The sequence below is a fragment of the Chroicocephalus ridibundus genome, chromosome 6 (assembly GCF_963924245.1).
Source record: "Chroicocephalus ridibundus chromosome 6, bChrRid1.1, whole genome shotgun sequence".
NCBI classification, from domain to species: Eukaryota; Metazoa; Chordata; class Aves; order Charadriiformes; family Laridae; genus Chroicocephalus; species Chroicocephalus ridibundus.
This window is the reverse complement of record NC_086289.1, coordinates 35,449,059-35,472,915: the sequence shown is the minus strand read 5'-3', so window position 1 is coordinate 35,472,915 and position 23,857 is coordinate 35,449,059. Positions and strand designations below refer to the sequence as shown.

Here is a 23,857-nt window from a genome sequence, read left to right as displayed (position 1 = left end):
TTCTCACTGTGGGGTTTTTTTAATCTCCAAGGTATTTGTAGAGACCAGTGATTCCTTTTCTCAGCTGTTATTTTGCCAAATTTTCTATGCCTTGTTCTCTTGAGGGTCATAAAATAAAAGAAACTTTACATTCCTCTGGGCTGCCTAATTGCTATTCTCTGAAGTTGGTCTTCACCCTGAACCCTTCAAGGGTTCACATCTGAACCCTTCAAGAATTTGGTGCCCAGACTGGAAGATGAATTCTAATCAGGTTTTATGAGTGCCTTTCTCAGCAGCATTAATGCTTCTTAGTGGAATATTTCACCTGTTGCCTTTCAGTAACATCTAAATTATGTGGAATTTTTATTCCATGTAAAAATGGATTTGTTTGATTTGCTTCAAAATTGGAAATAGATAGCTCCACATTGTACCAATTTTCAAGTAACTGTTTTAGGTCCTTTCATTCTTCCTGTGCATACTTTTCTTGACACCCTGTCACTAGTTGCTGTTGGGCTTAGGCTACCCTGTAAGTATTGGTTATCATTTCTGACACTGTCATTTAATTAGGCCACATCATTTTACTGTTCACAGTAGTCCCACGACTCAGCTATTATTCTGCCTTTGCAATTAACAGGACGACAGTAATGTATGATAGCATTTTCAGTATTCGAAGCTACATGCAAGCAAGAAAAGCAAAAACTCCACTCTATTTCCTCCATCTAGCTTCAGACCTGAGCAAGAACCCAAAATAGGCAATCGCTGCATAATGAAGAATCATTGTCATATCTCTCTGACCTTTTCCTGTTCATGAAACATTTTCAAATGAATTACTTTGGTTCACACTCCATGTAATTTCAGAGATTCAGAATTGAGAACTGCGGAATTACATTGTTCATGCAGTTTTTGTGTTAGGAGGGGGAAAAAAAGCAACCACAGCACCCTGAAACTGTATTTGCAGTATTTTATGACTCTTCAACCACAACGGCACCTCTCTCATACACTGTTCTTCATTTCAGATTTTTATAAATCCCTCTTCCTGTGTTTGAAGGAAAGGGACACCCGTGTGGTACAATTAGCAGAATTCAGTTATATTTCAGTCCCTACTCACAGCACTTTAAGATGACTCAGAGTTAACAACTGTGAAAATAATCACAGTGCAGCATCAACATAAACCTAGGCAAATTAATCACAAGTACATTGATAATAAATTTAGTTTAAAATAAGATTGTTCCAAATTCATTGTCAAATATGTGACCTGAAAACCCTAAGATAATTAAGGCAGTTAGTACATCCTGGTTTTAATGGAACGTGCAGTAGATTAAGATCTTTATTAAAAGCCTTCTCAGTATTCCAGTCATTTTGCATCAGGAGGTGCTGGTGTGTTATGATCCCAGTAAGAAGAGGCACTCAGACTCTGTGAGGTGCCATTTAAAATGCTGTTTGTCACAATGACACTGTAAGGGAAGAATAGTGTAATCAAACACCCCCTTCAACGGTGGGAACCCCAAGTGGCGTAGCATTGAACAGGCCTCTGGTCTGCACGCAGCATGCTGGGCAGACCCCGTCCAGAGACGAGATTTCCCCCATTTTGGTCATTTTAGATATTACGGGACTTTCTTACAAGGAAACTATTCTGTTAATCATTTCCACTGTCAAACGGGATGTTCACCTGAGAACTTCTTTCTGCAGTCCTAGGTAAAGACAAGGATACAAGCTCCCAAGTGGGAGCTGCCCACACAGGCTGAAGGCCCAGCGGTCCCTGCAGCAGAGCGCAGCACAGGCCGGGTTAACTGCTGGGTGCGTCAGTAATGCCTCCACGTACAGGGGTCTTGGTCAGGATCAATACAGCAGTGCAATAAAATGTTAACTACTTTTAAATTCCGAAAGTATAGGAATCAATATGAAACCTCTCTTTGTATAGAATCAGGTGCTCTCCTGACATAGAAGCTGATTTCATGTATTTTAAAAAAGTTCTCCTGAAAGTAAAATTGAAAAGGCATCCTTTAAAATGATTAGCTGATAAATATGATCCAAGCAGATGTGCCGAAAAGATCTTCTGATTACAGGATCATCTTACCTAAAAGCTTACACTTAACAAAACAGTTGCAATAAATTATACATTTATACTTAAATAAATATATAAATTTCTGTAAATAAAATTTACATAAGTAAATAAAATTTATATAAGTGGATTTGCGTGTGACTATACCCAGTACTACTCACCACGAAGACAGGTTCAGATTCTAGAGAAATGCTACTGACTTTGTTAGGAAAGGCATGAAATCGAAGTAACGCAAGAACAGTATTGTTTACAGTCAGAATTTCCTGCAGAATTGATTGTCTTGATCTTTTATGCTACTGCTGTCCAATGGCTTTTTCACTTGGATTGTGAATGTTGGTTTCACTGTTCCTAATCGGTGCATAATTTATCAAACCACTTTGAGGTTTCTGTGGATATTATTTTTATTAGGTAAAACACCACTGCATCTTTTGGATGCAAGTCAGGTCTGATCCTGTTCTTACAGAAACTGTTGTTAACACCCTACTACCTTCAACATGTATGGGACAGAACCTCTCGTAATTTGCCAGGATCCCTGGCTAAGAATGTGAGGCATTAAACTGGTGACGATGAATTGCACGTGGGATGATTAAACTCAGAATTTATTATTTGTCCTTCTGTTGCAGCCTAGTGTTTAGGTTGACTAGCAAGCAAGTATTGCTTGTACCAGATGCTTCGGAGCAATACGTAGAGGATTCCTTATGGAATATCCTCTCTACAGAGTACATTCCTTTCTAACATCTGTTTTCTGGTTGATTTGGATATGCTATAATGCATGAGGTTTAATGATTTTTTTAATACTTTATCCTGATTAAAGTAGTGTAGATTGTTATTTTTACCCCTGCAAATGCCTCTTCTTTATATTGTGTTGGTCCGCGCCTTGATCATATCATCTCATAAAGTTTTACGGGTAAAGTACATAAAAATGAGCACACCTGGTCACACAATAGGTTCATTTAGGCCAATATCCTGTGGCTGACAATAGTGAATACATACGGAACTTGGCGAGATAATGGCATGTCTTTCATCATACTTCCACAATATGGTCTCCCAACCTCCAGCAGCCATTCAAGGATTTACTTAACCAAACATATTTTTTATACACTTGCTATATATTAAATAGCCCTTGATGTTTTTTTCATTAATTTGTCCAGTAATTTTTTTAACCCCTGTAAGGTTTTAGTATAACCATTCTGCAACAAACATTTCTGCAACTTAACAACAGAGTTAGGAACAATCATCTCCTTTGTTTTGAACCCACGATAGTTACTTTTAATGGCTTCTTGGTTTTGTATTGGATGAAAGAATACCTGTTTTCATGAAAATCTTGCTGTCCTTTTCCTCTGTTCTTATCTGCCTTGTAATGGGCAAGAGAGGGAAAGGTGCACCAAACCTACACAGGGTAGTAAAGCTGTGGGTATACCACAGAGTTGTACAGTTGCATCATCGCATTTCATAAGTCTTTTACTAATAATGCCTAGCATTTGCTTTTTTTGAATGCTACTGAGCACTGAACCGGTGTTTTCATGGAACTATTTTAACTTCATGGTCTTGATCTCAAGTGGCATTTTCCTGGCCTTTAATGCTTATCATCTTTAGCATTCCTAAAATGTTACACATTTCTTCTCTAATGGTATATAATGAAGATAGTAAATGTGACTGGCCTGCCAATGTTACTACATAAAAGAGTTCTATATAATAAGGGTAAAATATTCTTTTCTCTGAACTTGTATAACTGACATTGATACTATTTGAAGTGGATGAGATGCTGTATTGGCACCTTATCTGCCCATCTCTTTGAGTTTTTCCCCTAAGACAAAAATAAATCACAGTGTATGAGGTATCACAAGAGGAATAGAAAAAACTGAGAAGCAAACATCTCATTCCAGGAAATACGCCCTGTCTTGATGTAATTAGTTCTGATGCTTAGAGGGATTATAGTTGCATTTGACTGGAAGTGAAAAAAACAGTGGATATTCCAGTTTTCTAAACAGTCGCTGAGGTACCAGTATTTAAATACTGATTTCTGCCGTTCCTAAAGCAGTGTTGAGTAAGGAAGAAACAAAGACATATTTTAATATAGTTTTCCGTCATACACTAACACTTTGAAGACACCAAAGATAAAGAAGAGTATTTCAAGAAACTCTTCTGTTTTTCTTCTAAACTATGCCCAAGTACAGAAAACATTTTAGTAATGGATCTAGCAGAACATGAGGTAAGGACTGACATTTAATTCAAATTAATTAATTTTAAATTGTTTGCTTTAATTTCTTTGTTATTCCTTGTTATCGTTTTCTAAGTCTAAAACATGAACTTGTGTGCTTAACAAAACATTTCTATTCTATTGCATAGTCACGAAGAGTAGAATCATCACCCCCCCATTTTAAGCAAGTATCAAGTCCCTTCAGTAAAGCCAGTAGTTTAGGTAAAGTATTTAACGAATTATGTAGAGCTGGTGCTTTTTCTGACGCATAGCAGGTTTTGGATTTAAATTGTTTTATTTCAATTACATAAAACCAAAGGCTTAATAACTGTACAAAACCATAGATGGTTATTGCCACTGCGGTTGGTAGGAATGTATCTTTTTTTTGATATACAAAGCTGAACACAATTTCCTATCAAAACAAAGTGACCATATTTATAATTTAAGTACAGCACAAAGGCTAAAAACTTCTCTGAAAAACTGTAGGGATCTATTTCTTATTTATCACGCTCACTTTTTAGAGCCCTGGTAGTACGATAGGGACTCACCATTCACCTTAAGATCCCTTTATTCTGCCAGAGCAATGAAAAGCAGCTTTAGAACAAACGCATGCCAGGCCTTAGGTGTCCGGCCTGGTACTCACAGAACAGTATTTCCCCTCCAAGGACTCAAGTATTTGGGGAATTCACAGAAGTGAGGGTAGAACAGTGCTATTCTTATAAAAAATACTGTGTTGTTAAAGGTATTGAAATCGGAGAGCTTTCTGTAGGACAGTCTTACTTCCCACTGATACAGAAGATCCATGGATCAAGTTGAATAAACTCTGGATGGAACATAAAAAACATAGATTGTATTATAAGATAAAGCATAATTTTATATAAACGTTAACATTGCTCTGCATGCATGTTTACATTTGCCCACATAACTATATAGGTATCTTCTTAAAAAGAAATCATAACCTCTTAGGAATTGAAGGGAAAATAATTATTCTATACATGAAACAATTTGTTTAGAGAAATTGCTAAGGAAAGACAGCAGTATAAAATAAAAAGTGAATATGGCGAAGTTTAGGATTATTCTGAGCTTCTCCAATTACCTTGTTAAAAAGCTTCACAAGGAATTACGCAACCTGATAGATCTGCAGTGAAAAGCAAGGCTACATTCCTGTACAATTTGAATACTCCTCAGTGAACTGTTAACCTGATGTCTGAGACAAGTTGCTAAAATGCTTTATTAATTGTTCTTTTCTTAATCTTCAGTGTCCAGACCAGTCGTGCAAACAGGATTTACTGGCTTACCTAGAACAGATCAAGCTATACTCCCATCAGCTCAAAATCTGCAGTCAAGTTAAAGCAGAAATCCAGAACCTAGGTGGAGAGCTTATCATGTCTGCTGTAAGTAGGATGGTATTAATTACTCTGTTAATCAAAATAAATCTTAAATTTGAGTTTTGCTTTCCTGTGCTAGTGAGATGTTCCAGTGTAGTTCTGAATCTCGTTCTGTTCCCCACTGTTTTTTTATACTCGCTTAACACAGAGAATCTAAGACAGTGAAGTGTAAGACTGTTGGCTTAAAAGAAATAGCAAGAAATCGCTTGTATTTTTTTTTCTTTTAAATTCTCAAAACATACTATTCTTCACTGTTATTCCAGAGTAATTTGGTTTTAAGAACTGTAACGCATTTTAAGATAGAGGTTCATTTACTTACATATATGGAGTATGCACGTATGTGTGTTTACACACAAAAAGAAATCTCTAGAGATGTACTTCCAGTTCAGAAGGAAACAACAGACATTCTACATCACTACAGAAATAAAGAAAATTAAGAGCAAGGTGACTTGATTCAGTAGTAGATTTCGTTATTTTGCATTACTTAAAGAGCCATTAGTTCCTTTACAGCTAAGTATGATTAGCCATGGAAAACATACTGTTTGTGATTCTGTGGAACTTTTATGCTCTCTTCCTCAGCACAAATCTGATCACATGCATTCATATAATGTCTTTACCATCACATATTCTTTGATTATTATTGTTATTACCTGTAGCATATGGGATTATGATTTCAACACATAAAATCTGCTAAAAGGTACAAAAAACAGGTAACAAAAGCTTCCCACCCCACATTCTTACTGTTTAAATACTTTAGTCTGGAATATATATATCAGTAGAACTATTAGTACGTTTTATATGGTTTATAAACTAATCAGAAATGAACCCTCTATTGCTGATGTGAGATTTGAAACACTGTATTTGTAGGATGTTGGTGATGGCTATTCAAATGGAAATTCGGAGACCATATTTAAACCTCTGAAACTTACAGACAATTTTGAATTGAACATACACCTTCTGAAGCAAACACTTGTTTTCACTTGGGTTGTAAATTATCAGGTTTATCATAGAATCATAGAATGGTTTGGGTTGGAAGGGACCTTAGAGACGATCTAGTTCCAAGCCCCCTGTCATGGGCAGGGACACCTCCCACCAGACCAGGTTGCTCAAAGCCCCATCCAACCTGGTCTTGAACACCACCAGGGATGGGGCATCCACAGCTTCTCTGGGCAACCTGTTCCAGTGCCTCACCACCCTCACAGTAAAGAATTTCTTCCTAATACCTAATCTAAATCTCCCCTCTTTCAGTTTGAAACCGGTCCCCCTTGTCCTATCGCTCCACTATCTCATGAAGAGTCCCTCCCCATCTCTCCTATGGGCCCCCTTTAGGTACTGGAAGGCTGCTATAAGGTCTCCTTGGAGCCTTCTCTTCTCCAGGCTAAACAACCCCAACTCCTTCAGCCTGTCCTCACAGGAGAGGTGCTCCAGCCCTCTGGTCATTTTCGTGGCCCTCCTCTGGAATTGCTCCAACAGGTCCCTGTCCTTACATTGAGAGCCCCAGAGCTGGACACAGGACTCCAGGTGGCTTTCTGGGCTGCAGGTGTGTATTGCCAGCTCATGTTGAGCTTCTCATCAACCAGCACCCCCAAGTCCTTCTCCTCAGGGCTGCTCTCAATCCATTCTCCGCCCAGCCTGTATTTGTGCCTGGGATTGCCGTGACCCAGATGCAGGACCTTGCACTTGGCCTGGTTGAACTTCATGAGGTTTGCGTGGGCCCGCGTCCCAAGCCTGTCCACTTCCTTCTGGATGGCATCCCCTCCCTCCAGCATGTCTTCCACTCCACACAGCTTGGTGTTGTTGGCAAACTTGCTGAGGGTGCACTCAATCCCAGAATTCATGTCGCTGACAAAGATGTTGAACAGCATTGGTCCTAGTACCAATCCCTGGAGGGACACCAGTCCGCCCTGGTCTCCATGTGTCCTGTGTTGTCAATGCTCTCAACTTCCCCACGTTGTCTGTAACCTTCCTCTGATGGTCCAACACGACAGAAATCCATGTATCCCTCTGTGCTTAGAGGCCTTGTTTCACTACTTCATTCTCCCGCTCACCTGCACATAAACTGTTCACATCTTCTCAAGTACTAGTGCTTTTTACCCCAACTTCTGTGCTTCTTACATGCTCCCCCTTATCATGATAGATAGATAGACAGACAGACAGACAGATAGAGCAAGCTTTGAATCTGCCATAAACCTCCCCTGAAGTCCAGTACCACTGTGCAACAAGCAGCAGTGGTGCAGATCCTGACTGTGCAGTCCATGCGACAGGCTGCTGGCCACCCGCTTTGGAGCCAAGGACTGGGCTCTGTCTGTCTTTCCTTCTCTGGGACTTCTCACTTGGGACTCGTTTTTTACTCTATACAGTGTCTGATTTTGTGATCTAGTATTTGTTATTTGGCATTTTTGTGTCTCTACGAAATTTGGAAATCTGACATTAGCTAACTAGTAAGTTAAAAAGATACTGGAGGACTGACAAATGAACAAATGCACAACACAGATAAACCTTACTCGCTTACAAAACTAGTTAAAAGCTACAGCTTCTTGCACATCACAATGTTTATATGATTTGAATTGTAAACTACTTTACTTTGGCAAATTTGGATTCACATGGATCCTTGACCTACAGAAATCTGCATACCACGTGATACATATGATCTATAATTTTCCTGGTCCTGTTTCCATTCCTGAGCGCAACTGATTGGTGGACTGACTGTGAGAAATTTTGGAAGCCTAGTCTGGTTCTTGCTCTTTTTTTCTCCCACTGTAATGATACTCAGTTTTCTCTTTACCATTTTATTATGTCACCTATATGTCAACAGCGGGAAGTACATAACCTTAGTGCAAAAATTTTAATTCTAAAAATGAAAAGCCAAACTTAACTTAATTCATAATCCCAGAAGGATGGTGACAGATGTTAATCCTATTTCAAGGAAGGAGGACGAGGATGTATATTGTGTGCATCCAGAAGTTCCAGTTCAGGAAAGCAAATAATCGCTTAACTCAGTCCCGGTTCAAAAAACACACTTAAACAGGTGCTTAGCTTGGAGTCACTGGAAATTAGGAACGTGCTTAGAGTCCTGGACAGTTTTGGAAGTGTTTTGTGGAGTTAAGGTGAGATGCTGTAAATTCTGGTTGTTACTCTGTTAAAGCAATCTTGGAAAATGCTCCAATGAATGTATTTTTTTTTTAAATATGGGTGATGCTGTTAGGCCTATAAAAGAGAGAAAAACTACCAGCCAGTGTTCCAAGAGATCTCTGCTCTTAAGCAAAGCCTTTTAAAGTCAGTGGAGACATACCTGGTTGGCATCAGTGGCTATAAAACATTTCTATAAAATTAAAAAAATAGTCGCAGTACTCTAAATGTCCAGTATTGGGAAGGGGAGGGCATTCATGAGTGACTGTGCTCAACTGTCTCTTTTCAGTTAAAATTGTGGTGATGTGAAAATGCAACCAAACCAAACTGTGATGGCTTTCCTATAAGACTTGTCCTAATCTATATGTGAATTAACTATTTGTGTTTGACCTGCTTCAGTTTTTGGAGAATACGGGAATTAAAAATGGGTTGTATGGATAAAGCGGTAAGGCGAGAGGGAGAGAAATTCATTACTTAAATTCATTACTTATACAAAATGACTGATTATTGAACTGCTTTTTTTTAAAAGCTGGAACAAATTCTGTCTTTGAAAGTCCATGTGGAGGGCTTTAGAATTTGATCAGGTAGGTTAGCTGGCCTTGGAAAAAGTGACAAACCAAAGAAGTTCTGCGTAAGAAAGCACAGAGGTTCTCTCTCTGTGTCCGTCCTCCCATCCCCCCCAAAAAACCCCAAAACACGCACACACAGGTCTGGGAGCATAGCAAGGAAAAAGCTCTCTAGAAAATACGCGGACAGAACATCTGTGCCCTGAGTATCTGTTAAGTATCTGCTCAGGCAGATGAATTTCACTCCTCTAGCCAAAAGCTTTTTTATGGTTTATGCAACACTATTAAATCTTCAGATTTTGCTCATATAAAATCAGCAGCAAAGTTCTTTTTTCAAGCAGTCAGAACTGTAGCTGGAATAGGATTATATTCTCCCCAGTCCTGATCTTCCCTGATTTATCTGTTTATGCTAATAAAGAATGAGAAACAGAAAAAGACATCAGGCATGATTAAGAAAAAAAAAAAAAAGAAAGCGTGCCCTTGCAGATAGTAAAGTTTTCATTAAGTAAAAAAATCAGGAGTCTCAAAATATCTGAAATTCTATCCTTCCTCTGGATAGTGAAGATCTACAAGAAAAAGTGTACTAGAAAGGGCATTGCTTTATTGCAATTGCTCCATTTTTTGCTTTAACTGTTTCCCTGCGCTTTCTGTCTTCTGGACCCACGTACGTGTGTGCTTGAGATTGAACTACCCGAGTCTTGCTCATCCTTCAGCTGCCTGTTGTTCGCTCCTCGCAGTTCCCTTCTGTTACCTCCTGTGTCCCCCACGTGCTGTGACACGCGTATGCAACCAGAAGAGCTGAGGAGGAAAACCGCTCTCCCGTGAGAAATTACAGATTTCCACACTCAGATGGTTAATACCAACTTCCACACTGGCAAGTCAACTTTGCTGTACAAAGTGAGACCAATTGAGCAAAAGCTGTTGCCAGACCTCAAATCCTCAGATAAAAGCAGTGTTGTACAGATGCAAGATACCCACCCCACACTTCTCTTCCTCTGACAATAACAACCGTGCACGAGGATCTTGGATTTAAATTGGCCTCGAGGAATTTTAAAGGTTTTTCTCACAAGAAGAGTAGTAGTTCATAAAAAAAAATCCTCTATTGAAGCCTAAAGACGAAGTCAAAGGAAAGAATAGAGGAATGAAGAGCAGAGGATGTACTCCTGTCCTGTCACGTATTTGTAGATCTGTAAAAGAAAGCACTATGTTCTTGAAATAGAGCTAAGTCATAACACCAGTATCATCTTCTGGATGAAGCTATAGAGGAGAAAGTAAAGTAGACATAAAATGGGGTTACAGATTTACCTTATATATTGCTGTGTAACAGCGCTCAGCAATGCTGATAAGGGCACCTGTATCTCTGTCAACAGGAAAATAGATTCTCATCTATAGAAGCACTAAGGAGGTACTGGTGACTGCCAGCATAGTTCAGTTCGGGACTTACTCCCATGACAACAAAGAGCACTATGCATATGAAAAAGTATGTTGCAGTCCACAAACTCAGCTCATAGTCACTCACTCTCTATGTCACATTATCTTCTTCAGTTGTTTTTCATCTGTGTCCTCTGTGCTCTTGTCTTCCCTGTAACACTGACAGCCTGCCCTGGAATGTTTCTTACTTAAAATTAATACCCCTGCCGTATCATTAGTGTAGGTTAAATAGGCCAGTTTGCCTGGGGCAGTTGGAATGCTTCCGGGAGTATCCAGCTGATAGTCCTCCTAACTGCTCTCCTCAATTAGTGGCTTTTTGACTTCAGGCCATATAATCTTGTAGTCTCTTTACTGCAGTTACGTGGACACCGGCCTTTCTCACTGCCCTTCCCTCAGCCCCAGTACCTTCACTCTAGTCAGTGGCACAGCAATGCTCAGAGCCCCAGGTACGCTGGTTACAAAAGGGTGAGGTACAGAAAAAGAGAGGAAGAGATGTGTGAATCATTAGCTTCTAGTGTGCTTCATTCACTGCAGTTTTGTTTTTTCATTCATTAAAAACTGCTTGATCAGTATTTGGTCTTTCATCCTCCCATACACGGCTTAAATTTTTAAATAATGCAGCTAGCATTGCCAGTTTGTAAGCTGCACAAGTGAAAATGTTGAGGATTCAGTAAGTCTTCACTAGGTGTGATTAAACAGGAAACGGACAATTCCTTCTATTAATTAGAATTAATTTGTGCTTCTTCAGGCACAAAATAATGGAGTAACATTTGCAGTATGCAGATTGACAGTAATTGCATTCATTTATGTAGATAATATGATAATTAATTTACAAGTACTGCACAATGATAGGCTTGCACGTTGACAGCTTGCTTTTTTTCCCAACAGTGGCTTTAAATAAAGAGAATTATATCACAGGGCAGAAAATTAACATATCTTATATGGGAGCATTGCGCGCTCTGACTTCTGCCAGCCAATTCTGTTTTGTGCTATTTATAGTCATTATCTTCTTGTATTTCATTTTATATTGTATTTGGCAAGGGAGCAAAGCTTTTTGGCCTTAAAAAGGAAACAGAAATCTGGAAGAGAGAGTTCTCAGAGCTACAGTATCACACAATTTGATAAGTGGCATAGAAAATATCTGTCAGGTTAGCCAGCCTTACCTGCGTGCTGAAGGCCATTTCACTCTGTTTTTCCTGCAAATGTCTCATTTGATTTATCTTTGACTCTTCCTGTTGGTATCTGGAGAACCACACTTACTTAAAACAGTGACGTAAGTCCACTTTTGTGCCAAATGTAGGTGCTCTAATACTTCATGCTTCAATGTTGGATTTAAATGCCTATTACTAACCACGCCAGTTAAATCAAGAGTTGCCTGCACAATATTGCTATGAACATGTTTCAGCTTTGAAGGCTGTACCACAGGTAGAAACACACGGAGTCAAAGCACTAAGCTAGCATGTCGAAAAGTACAAGGTGGGGTATCTGTAGCTGCCACCAGCCCTTTGGCTGACACAGTCCCAATCCTTGGATTGCCATTCCCTAGGAAACTGATTTCTCAGCCAACATGCGAGGGCTGTGGCAGCTGGAAAGCCGCTCAACGCCTTCGCTGCAGTTGGTTTTCAGTTCCTGCCAGAGAGGAGGCACACAGCAAGAGCTGGCATTTTGCCGAACCCTTCTAAAGAGCTGCTCCTTCAGCAGGGGAGGGGATGGGGAGCAGTGCATTCCAGTTCCTTTTAGGGTTTCTGTTTGGGTTTGCTTTTTCCTCCTAAACAAGAAGTCAAACTGGGCAGAACGGCATCCTGGCTGCAGCGCCTGGAGAACTGAAGAATGGGAGCAGAGGGCTGAGGAGCAGGCTGGCAATCCTATTGAAATATTGGCTGCTGTAACAGCCCACTTGATTTATTACACGTAGAGTTTGTTCTTCCTAGTTCAGTACCACTGTCCTGCTCATACTGCTGTGCGACCTTCAGTGAAAAAACGTCTCTTTTGCCTTGGTCTAAGTCCATAGCTGCTGTTCTGACAAAGCTGATGCCTGCGTGTGCCAGAGGCGCAGCTACTGCTCCTTGTTCAGCCAGTTTGTTTCTCCTTGCTGGTATTTCTCTATGTCATTGGCAACTTGTAGTTCAGTTTGTTTGAACTAATGGTGGAAGGTCGCTTGTTGGGCCTTACACTGTGCATAAAATTAATTCTTTGTCGGTATTTGATTCTGAAAATAACAAAACACTACTTTTCTGAAAGTTGACGTGAACCCCTAAGAGTTGGTGCATTATCTGAACATTTTTTTACTCAGAGTTGACAGAAATGTTTCACTGTTTGTTTTTTTACGCAATAACACCACATTTTTCGCTGCTTTTGCCTGGTGTCTGCTGGTAGGTGTGTGTATAGACAATGCCTGGCCTTTAGAAGCAAAGCAAGGGATGTGTTTTTTCCTGTTAATTACTTACAGACAGGTCAATTGCTGTTGCATTCTAAACTGCATCTACCAAGAAAAACTCATCTAAAGCAGCACAAAGTATTACTGGTAGTGTGCACTACAAGTGAGTTAACTTTTCCTAATAATAATTACTTTGCTAATTAGCAAAATCAGGATGTATTTTATAGTTCTTAGCCTCAGTGCACATAAAAGATTGTTGCAGCAAACACTCAATTTCTTCACAAACTGAATGGAAACAGCAAGGAAAGGATTTATATTAAAACATTATTCTCTTTTTTTCAAGGACCTGATTTTTAAAACCTAGTGGTTTTTTTGAAAACCTTCCTGCAAGTGAAAGCAGCAGTACTTGGGAGGGCCTGAGCTAACCGCCCGTCTAAGCATATGTTCCATTATGGTGTTTCAGGGAAACAGTTTTACAGTACTTACGTAAGTTGTTTATCATTTAACTTGGACACAGGGCCTGGTCTAATTATAGGACTCAATTTCAGTTCTTTGAATCTTATATAGCCTGAAGCAGGTTCTGGTAATGGTTAGTTATTGAGTTCATTAGATTCAATTTCACCACCTGAAAAACAGGTAAAACGCAGAACAAACCCCGAATACCCTTCAGGTGTATAATGTAATTACTAGACAGACAGACAGACATGGATAACCAATGGAATAGCCACATTTTTAGGAAAATTCAGCTTATTGAAAATAAACACCACCCAAGTGGTGAGGCAGATTTCCCAACGCCAGTTCCACAAATTGAGATGAAACCTCTTCGATATCCCAAAGGGAGAGCATGGCAAAGCAGAGGTGAGCAAAAGGCAGAGGGAAGTTTCCAGTAATGAGAAAAAAGAATTGCAATGGCAAGTCTCCCTTTGGTTTATTTTAAATATAACCTGTACTGGGATTGAATCCATAATAGGTTTTATGTATCATCTGGCTGTTATATGAAGAGACATGGTAGTTCATGAAATGCTTCCAGCTCTTCAGCTTTTGCCTGTGCTTTCTTGAACACTTATCTTCTGTTATATTTTATATAGCAACCTTAGTAAAAGTACCGTAAAATAATTCGCAACAGCAAATTGTTACACAAAGTAAAAAGTGGGAAGAAAATGAAAAGCAAAATGTAATAGGTACTCCTTACCTTAAATGCAGCACTACTCAGAAGCTCACTGCTCTTCATAGACATTTAAGAAGTAGTTGTCAAAGAAATAGAAATTCAGTCTCAGTCTCTTGGTATAGTGTAACAAAGAAAATGCGCTTCTAGGAGTCTCATTAAACCTAGAGTTTCAATTAAGATAAATTTTTAATAACTGACCTTGTTTCCAAAAGAATTTTAAGTTCAGACTTCAAACATTGATTAAAGAACTGTGTATTTGATATTCAATTCTTAGTTTTCACCTGTATGAAAAATGAACTATAAATAGCACTTGGGAGATGGTAAACAGCCTATTGATAAATCTGTGCTCAAATAGTAAACTTCAGTTCCCTCAAAAAAAATAAATTAATGCTCCCAGCAGACCAATCCAGAGTATCACAACTGTGGTTGCAGCAGACTTCCACGTTACATATCAAATAATGTTTTGTGAGTATTGTTTTGCATGTCTCTTATAGCTTTGCTCCAGAAGGCAATTGTCTGCCACTTCTTTATATCAAAGAGACAGCATCTGCAAATCTACACAAAGAATATGAACGGGAGACTGACTTATTTACGTGCTTGGAGAATAAGGAAATTCTGCATTTGTTTAACTGCTACAGAAACAACTCCTACTGACACATGACAAGGCAAGCATTTCTTAGTACACTGAACAGAAAATACTTTGACCAAAAAAGAGTAATGATTCTCTTAAATAATTCTGAATATTAAATAAAAGTAACAGATGATATCAGTTATATATTCTTAAACTTCATATAGTGATGGATTGCTACTACTGCCAAGACATGAAATTATTTTAGAAAAATTTGAAAAATACGATGCATGTAAACAAATTGAAAACAAAGTTTTGAAAGTAATTTTTTTCTGAATTCCCCTTTCTTCAGCTTTGTTATTCAATGGAGAGTTTGCTTACTTGCACACAGGACTCATTACAGAAGAGGAATGCAAGTGCTGGGGACAAGAGTCGATTTCAGCATGAGCGCTGCCAGACTGGTCTTTGCTGGTGGTGGGTTTGGGTGATTATTGTTTTTTTAAAAAATTACTATCTTCAGTCTGTATCTTCTGTGTTCCACCACAAAATGAAGTTACAGTGGTTATAGAATCCGTCTGTATTCCTTTTGCAATGGAATCAAAGTACTAACGCTCACAGGACAGATGATATATTTAAATAGGGAAAGATATGGTAAGGGATGCTTTTCCTTTAAGGAATTATTGTCTTGACTGACACAGACCTGTGAAACGTGGAGACTGCAATGTTGTGTCACCATGAAAAGTGCCAAAAGAGCAAAAGTGGGAGTCATGTAAAAATAAAACAGCTTTTAGTTTGGAGTTGGTTTGTTTGTTTTGCTAGTGAATCTTTATGTACCACTTGCTACACATCGGAGAGTTTGCAGCTACATCTCTCTAAATGAAATGAACTTAAATGCTCAATGAATATTTTATCAGTCTTTCATTTACGCCAAGTTTCATTTCATCAGTTTTCTTAGATATGAGACCTTGAAGAGCCTGCTGAATAGCTGAGATAAAAGCATTCACGTGAAGACAGTCCTTGAGTATGTTAGGTTCATAGAAGAACAAGAGATTTACACTAAACTCTGTAATGTTGCTGGCACTGAAGTATAAAAACAGCTGCTCCCTAGAGACAAAAATAATATATAAAATGTATGGCCTGATTCTTACCATCTGTGGTACCTGTCGAAGAACGTCTTCTAAAAGCTTCTCCAAAATTTTAAATGCAGTTAAGAAATACCTCCCCCCTGCAATATCCACATTTTCTGTGTAGAAGGAAGACTAGTGTGAGATGCATACCGAAAAGTGAGGGGGAACTGAGGCACTGCAAACAACATGCTGCCTGAAGGGCAGCATTAAGTCTCCCTGTATTTCAGTGCCTATGCAGAGGTGCTGAGCAAAGTAAAACTAACGGCGATTGCTGCCTGTCCCGACATACACCACCCGCCACCACGGTAACCGCAGCAAAACCCTAATTTAGCCTTCGTGGTAGGTAAGTTCTCTGCTGTTCAGCAGGGAGGCACACAGCAGCTCTTTCTTATATTTTTGTTTTAGGTACCTGTTTCTTCACGCCCCTCTCTGTATCTTGGGACATCTTTTTTAAAAGCGCTTAAATAATATGGCAGAGGTTCAGTTCCTCTGGCATGGCAAGCGGGCAGTGGAATTCAGTCACTCCAGTTTCATACAGTTGTACAATTGGGTTTATAGTTCAGTCTTCACATTTTTAGCATTTAAAATGATGGAATTGATAGGTGTCCACTCCCTAGATCTCGTGTCAAACTAAAAGGCTAACATGCCATGTATTGGTTTGCAATTAGAACCTGATCAAAATTAAGAGACCCATGAAGCTTATTTATTATTCATTCTGGTAGACGTATATTATTGTATTTTAAGAACTAAAACTACAGTTTTCTTGCCACACAGTGGCACACACAGTGACGTAGTGAAGGAGCTGTGGACTGTTCCACCGCCAAAGGCATTTTGTGAAAGGAGCTACAGGGGCCAGAATGCAGTGAAAACTCTGCAGTTTCCACGGGAGAGGAAAGGCAAGTAGGTTGTTAACTATCTCCTGGAAGGATTCCACTTCATTATCCATATTTCACAGTATAAATTAGAGTCACAATAAAAACTGAAGTTTTGGAACAACCTTCTGTCCTGTCTGGATGCTGCTTCAAGTTTCTTTGAGAAGTGTTTTCCTTTCCACGCAAACAGATTTATTTTCTCCCCACTCCTGGAGCAGCAGTCACTAGGCAGCCCTGCCCAGCCTGCTGCCCAGCCTGCCGTCCTCCCAGCGTGGCTCTAATGCCAGGCAGCTTTAAAAAAGTGGCAGGATTACAGAGACATTACAGACACTGAAATCACTGAGAAACTTCAGGAAAACACCTGCCCCTTAAGCCCACACACTTTCTGCCACAGAAACAAAACTGTCTTCTTTCGCCCCCTCTGGCACACAGCAGCTTCACAGGGGTGTTACTACGCCGCCAGTGCTAGAAAAATGAGTGTGTATGATGCCACCGGTATTTACCACTGAAAAAAAGATTATTCACAGCTCTTAAGACTGTCAGGTACATAGTGTTGTCAGCTGTTGTAGAAAACAACAGATATTAAAAGAGAGGGTTAGTGAGAAAGTGAGAGAGTGTCTGTGCATAATTAGTGCTCCAGTTAGAATGAAAGAAAAAAGAGAGACAACTGAAACTGTCTCTTTCTCATTCTAACCAAATAATCTATATTGTGCCAGTCAGTATTCGGCAGTTTGACATTTAGACATGAGTTCATCTGCTAGTGAGCTAATCCTGCACCCCTAGGCAGCCTCCCTAGAAAAAGGGACTGAAGATGTATCTGGGACTGAAGATGTATCAGGAGAGTAATGGCAAGGCCTCTGAGCAGAATACCGTACTGACAGCCTGTAATTTTATAATATGTTTGGTATAAAAGCAGTATTTAAAATAAGCTTTAGGCTTGGCAGTCACCAAGTGCTTTGAGCCTCCCTTCACACTGCATCCCAAAACCTATGTCGTAGTGCTAGACCTCGCAGAGCGGCCAGGCAGCCTGCGGCCCTGACGCTGAGTTTGGAGAACACAGGCCCCAAATACACCTACTGGTTTATGGTAGAATACGGCCATGCAACGATCACATGACTATTATTAAACTGGAAATCCCTTCTAAAAAGCTCACATGCTGCAGCAAGGAATGAACTTTAAGAGGCCATCTGGTGAATTTTACACCTTTTCTTGGCGTATAGTGATAATTCCAGTTTGCCATCACACACATTTGTGTGTTCAACCAGCCCTCTTAAGTATTTTAATGGGGGGGCATTAGCAAGGTTTTTTGCGCACTTTCAGAGAGCAGCAATAAACATGATATTAACTGGAGGGTTTTTCTGCCAGTTCAGAAGTGTTTCCAAGAATGAAACTAAGTCCAGCCCCTTGGCTGCATTTTTATTATTGCCTTATTTGCATTTGCATGTATGTGTATAAAGTGTCACACTGTCACCATGAATACAGACAACAACACACTCCTCTCACCTGATCATTTGATGCGGCAAAGGGGAGAAGACCGCGACCCTCTCCTAACAACTCGGTTTGCAAAGCTGCAGATTGCAAAAGACAGTGTGATTAGGCTGGATGACAAAGCTCGTCATCGTTCTTCCACTCAACCCAATGGCCCTTTTAGAGAACTGACTTCATTGCTTTTGCAGATGACAAACATTTCAACAGAGAAGCTGGTGCAGAAGTTGAAATGTAGGCTCTCCACTTACACAGAGTGATCCTACTATTTTTACACCTAAACCATAGTGGGCTGCGTCAGCATTGGCACGTAGGCAAGTGACAAATGGTCAGTGCGCTTTGAGTATGTAACTCTCTGTGTGTGTGTGTGTGTGTGTGTGCACGATTAGATTCTCTGTGTGCACACACATTTGCGCACACCTACACACATACTCTCTAGAAAGTAAACCACCGTCATGCCTGAAGTTAAGATATGGTCCTAAAACCAATACTGTTATCCTGACACACTGATGTAAATTTGACTTCTAACACTCCTCTTCCCTGTTTTGAGGATAAAATTGCAGGTGGCTCAGGTGGAATTTATTTATTTAAATAATATTTGTAATAAAAAAATATTTCTAAATAAATAGTAATTCTAAAGTATTAAATAGTAAATAAAAAATAGGTAAAACAGAGCTTTCTTAAAGACTGCAGATTCCTTTCCAAATTGAATTGTCAGCCTTGTAATTAAATACCAGTGTAGTGTCTTATTTGAAGATAAAAAGTTACTCATTTAGGTCACAGAGATGATTAATGCCCCCTCTTTGTTCCGAGCAGTTCTTTGGTGCACTATGACGGCAGCAAAGGTACCTTAAGTTGAAGAAGTAAGACTTTTGTTTCAAGCAAATAAAGCCAAAAGAAATTTAATGGTAGAAAAAGCACTGTGCTCCAAATGAAATATGGCATCATTCAGCTGTTAGTTGACCCTGTCAAACAAAAGTTTTCCATATAACCAAAAATAAAATCATAAACATTTTGCCTACAGTGATATAATTTTTTCCCGTTTGAGTGCGCTGGATGTTGGGCAATACCTTCTGAAGTGCCCAGGGTGGCACACAATGCCTGACATTAGACACAGCCGTAGCAAACAGACCCAGAGCAATTCTCTGCTCGTGGATTTTAAGACCACAAGATGTGGAAGGAAACCCCCATACACACACAAACACACAGTTCCTCCCCTTCTGCATGCTTTTGTCCCCATTACTCCCAAAAGGATAAGCCCAAGCCTTACCAGTCTGTGTTTTGAGAACATGAGAAATAAAAGGGCTTTTTCTCATTTCCAAGGGTTGAAGTAACACTGATGGCTCATTGCAGGCATCACCTCTTTTGCCAGTGTTGGCCTTTTGTCAGATACTTGTGTTTGTTCAGCAGGCTCTCGCCATGAGAGTAGTGACTCTGTTCTGCATACGGCCTGCCTCAGAGCTGTTTCTGGAGCACACTGGACCAGATCTGTGCCCAGATTCACTAGGCAGGGGGTGGGTGTGTATGGGACAGGGTGGGGTGGTGTTAACACACAATAAAATGCCTCGGACGCATATCACAGGATCGTACTTGTTTACAGGGTGCAACTGCGTGACACTGGTGAGTCAGGCAGCCTGTGGCTAGGCTGCCAAAGTCCTTGGGGCTGAGGAGGTGGCCAAGATAGTGAAGTGTCCCCAGCACTCTGCTTTCAGCCCATAGACACTGCAACCCTCAAATGTACGAAGGGAGCAGTGCAATCCATGAATTTGCTTGTATTACACTGCAGAGCAGTATGGCAGAGCCAACTTGTTGCTAAAGCTGTCATTTTTGTTTCAGTTAGCAGATTTTCAGTTTGAATTAAAGGCACTATTTCTTATTTCCATGGGCATTCATGGAGAATGATTTTGCTTTAACACTTGTATGCCTTTGTAGTACACTGTTGAACATGGTGGCAGGTGATAGGGATTAGTTTGTTAGGCATTCTGCCTCTTAGGTTGGCACTCCTTAAACAGTTTGAGAGGCCACACAGTCACTCCAATTTCTGCGTGCTGTCCCACTCTTAATTAGCCTTAAAAATCTTGGCTGCTGTGTCTAGGTTCAGCAGCTCTGACAAAACCAGCCACTTCACAGTATCCCGACATTGCTCAGGAGCATGTGTGGGAGCCTGGAATGTGACAGCATCAGCTGGAGACTTTGCCTAGTGCTGATACAAAGGCAGTAACGGGTCACGTTTTCATAGCTCTTCTTTGAGGATGTTTCATTACCCATTGGTAGTAATTGCAAATCAGACCATGCAGACAAACATCATGAAGTCGCAGTTAAAAAAAGAAAACAACAGACGTTATCTACATAAGCATTTATAGTCCACCAGCACAAATTTCTGTATATAGCTTTAAGTCTGAGCAGTGGAACATGAATATAACAATCAAACACACCACGGGAAAATAAAGTAAATAGGGTTTGGTATGTTAGTCTTACTTTTTAACCATTATTTATCCCTCAGCATACTGCGATTAAAAGCAGACCAGCTTCCTAGGCTAATATTTCTGTTTATTATTACAGTTGGATAGCGTCACTTCACTAATTCAGGCTGCCAAAAATTTAATGAATGCTGTGGTGCAGACAGTGAAGATGTCCTATATTGCATCCACAAAGATAATCAAGATTCAGAGTCCTACTGGCCCACGACATCCTGTTGTGATGTGGAGAATGAAGGCTCCAGAGAAGAAGCCCCTGATTAAAAGAGAGAAGCCAGAAGAAATCTATGCAGCTGTCAGAAAAGGTTCTGCAAAGAAGAGAATCCATCCTGTTCAAGTCATGAGTGAATTTAGGGGCAGAGAAGTAGTCTAATATTCTACCACATCTCGTGTTCCTGTCTTGAATTTCTGATGATTTTTCCTCTTTCCCCCCACTTATTTAATAATTATATATGTTAATGTTTTGCTTTTCTCTAAATCTGTAAGTTAACACTTGCTTAAATTATTTGAAAAATGCTGTTGGATTAATTAGCAGCACACAGTTGAAAAAAATAATCCATTCTCTTGCAGTGAGAAACTATCATGTCTTTGCACTGGCATGTTCTCAGCAGAGCACTTTGAGTGATACACGACGGGACTGTGCTGCAGTTGGGAAGGAGGATGCTGAGTGCCAGCCTGCCCAAAGCCACACTGCCCTCACTAGGCTTAGGCGTTCCTTCACCGGGGATGAATGTGGCCAATACTAAACCACATGTATTTTATGATATACAGCTTTTTAAACATTGCGCTATTGGGCCTGATCCTTTATCGGCATCGTTATGCTGTGATCACATCAGCTGGACTGCTTGATGCCAGCTGAGAGTCTGGGACCTTAATGTGGATCTAGACTGTAAGATCTAAAAAGCTCCCTTCATAACAGCCTTAGAAACGTAAGTTTGAAAATGTCTGATGAAACACAAAAAGTGTTACAACATATTGTAATTAAAAAAAGCATTGACTGCAACACAGCAGTAATAATAGCTTTTTAAAAGGCCTTTTGAAATATTAACATTAATTTGTGTTCTGCTTCCTAGACTATTCTGTGAGCCCTTATAAATCTGCTGACTGTTACATTTAGAAATTCAGATGAATCAGATATTAACAATAAAGAACTTTTCTAATCACTGCACAAAGGAACAAATATGAAATACATCATTATTCTGAGATCAGTGTGTGAAATACACATACCCATACCTTGAATCTTAGGATGAAGAGATTTTTGCAAGGTAACTAGATTTAAATGACTTCTCTTATGACAGTAGAGTCCTAAATGCAGGACGGTGCTGGTATGCGACTTGCTAAATGGCTGCGCTACATCTCAAAGTATGTAATGAAGATAAGCGCTATTTATCTGTGATCACTGCTAGGCTTCTGTAAGATAGTTAGTGAAAGAAAATTTTTCTAAATCCGTTTGAATCTGACATCAACTTGGACTGATTTTTTTTGAAGAATCTAACTTCTCTACCCTGCCATGTCACTAAGTTTTCCCAGACGCCACTTATTACTCAAGATGTCTTTGCCTGGCAATTAAGTAGATCATTTTGTATGCTTTTTGTTTTTGCTAAGGTGAAAGGGCTCCCTCAAATGCCAGAACTTCACGATGCATCATTGGCTGCCATTATGAGGCGGCTCCAGACTATGGGCTGTTGCTCCGTGGCTTTTGTTATCATGTTTTGCACAGTGCACCTACCTAGCACAACGTGGGCAGCAAAAATAACCATAAACTGTGTTTTTCCTGGAGGGGCCACTTCGTTTCTAAGCTCAGGACAGTGGAGCAGTATAATTTGAAGGCTGTTCATTAAGAAATCCCATGAAACCTATAGCGATCATGAATTAAAAATTTTACAGATTGCTATTCCACCTTCCGTAACTTTACTGTCTGTTAAATTAAAAGAAGTTTGGAAGAAAAATCACTTCTTTGCAACTCAGATTCCCTCCAGCACTTTTGCGTCAAGACCTTTGTAACGTATAGGTCTTCGCTAGTCCTCTTAGGGCTACAGAGCAGCTAACGGTCAAGTGGAGCGGGCAGGGGCAATGCAGAGTAGGCCACGTAACCTCCTTTCAGTGGGTCTGCTGGCAGACTGAGCAGATCTGAGATGAAGATTCTGCGTGGTATAGAGAACAGGAGAGAGTACATTATTGTGACACTTTAAAGCCAAAATCTCCATGTAGTATTTCAGCTTCTGGTCCACCCCCTTAGACTACCTGCTCCCCCAGCAAGGGTCAGGTCCAGAAGCCGGCAGGTGAGTTGCCATAACCTTGTGTCGGGGGGGTGTTACTCTCTCAATAAATCCTCATGGCTCCAGGTTACCCCTTTGATATCTATGTCACTTTGACATGTTTGTAACCAATGTCTTGTTACCGCACTATTAATAAAAAGCATGTACACCACTGAGATGCTGTCTTTTAGTGTTGTGGGATTTTTATTTTTTTTAATGTGTCTCCTTACTGGTGAACACTAGTGAACCCCCAGTTCAAAAGCCTGCCAGCTTTGTTTATAGGAGTGCCAGCCTTCTGGCACACTAAGGGTACTCTATTAGTCTCGTTCAAGTGAGAGTTTTTCTAGCATTAGTATCACTGTAGCAGAGCTTATTGCTTAATTTAGTGCTCCTTCCTGCAATGGTAGTCACCACTCTCTTACCCTGGCCATAACAGCCAGTTTGATCTCAGCTTCCAATACTAGTTCTATTACACAGGAATTTATTAGGCAAAACCCAGCCTTCTAAATGAACAAGAAAATCAAAACCCACTACTGGTTTTTGAGACGAGCCAAAAGAATGATGAGTTAATTATATCTAGACTTCTTTTTCTTGGCTGAAGTTCAAGGCCAAGTGAAAACGTAACAAGGTAAAGTGTATTCCTGGCTAAGGAGGCAGAGGAATAAGAAACAAGTCTTGGCGATGTAAAAAGCCCAGTGTATTTGCTCATTACACCCCTCAGCAGGTGTGTGAAGCAGGGAACCACCACTTCTCTGCCACTAGTGCTAATG

General features: G+C 40.0%; 1 protein-coding gene across 4 annotated transcripts in view; it reads left to right on the top strand.

The window, feature by feature from the left end:
- Nucleotides 1-23,265, top strand: part of CTNNA3 (catenin alpha 3) — a 539,182-nt gene extending 515,917 nt beyond the window's left edge. For all 4 annotated transcript variants that reach the window (XM_063338117.1, XM_063338118.1, XM_063338116.1 and 1 more), the window contains 2 exons: nt 5,501-5,635; nt 20,915-23,265. In XM_063338117.1, coding sequence (XP_063194187.1) covers nt 5,501-5,635; nt 20,915-21,202 — 423 coding nt within the window. In that variant the 3' untranslated portion in view covers nt 21,203-23,265. The remainder of the gene's footprint in view (nt 1-5,500; nt 5,636-20,914) is intronic.
- Nucleotides 23,266-23,857: the final 592 nt, after the last annotated feature.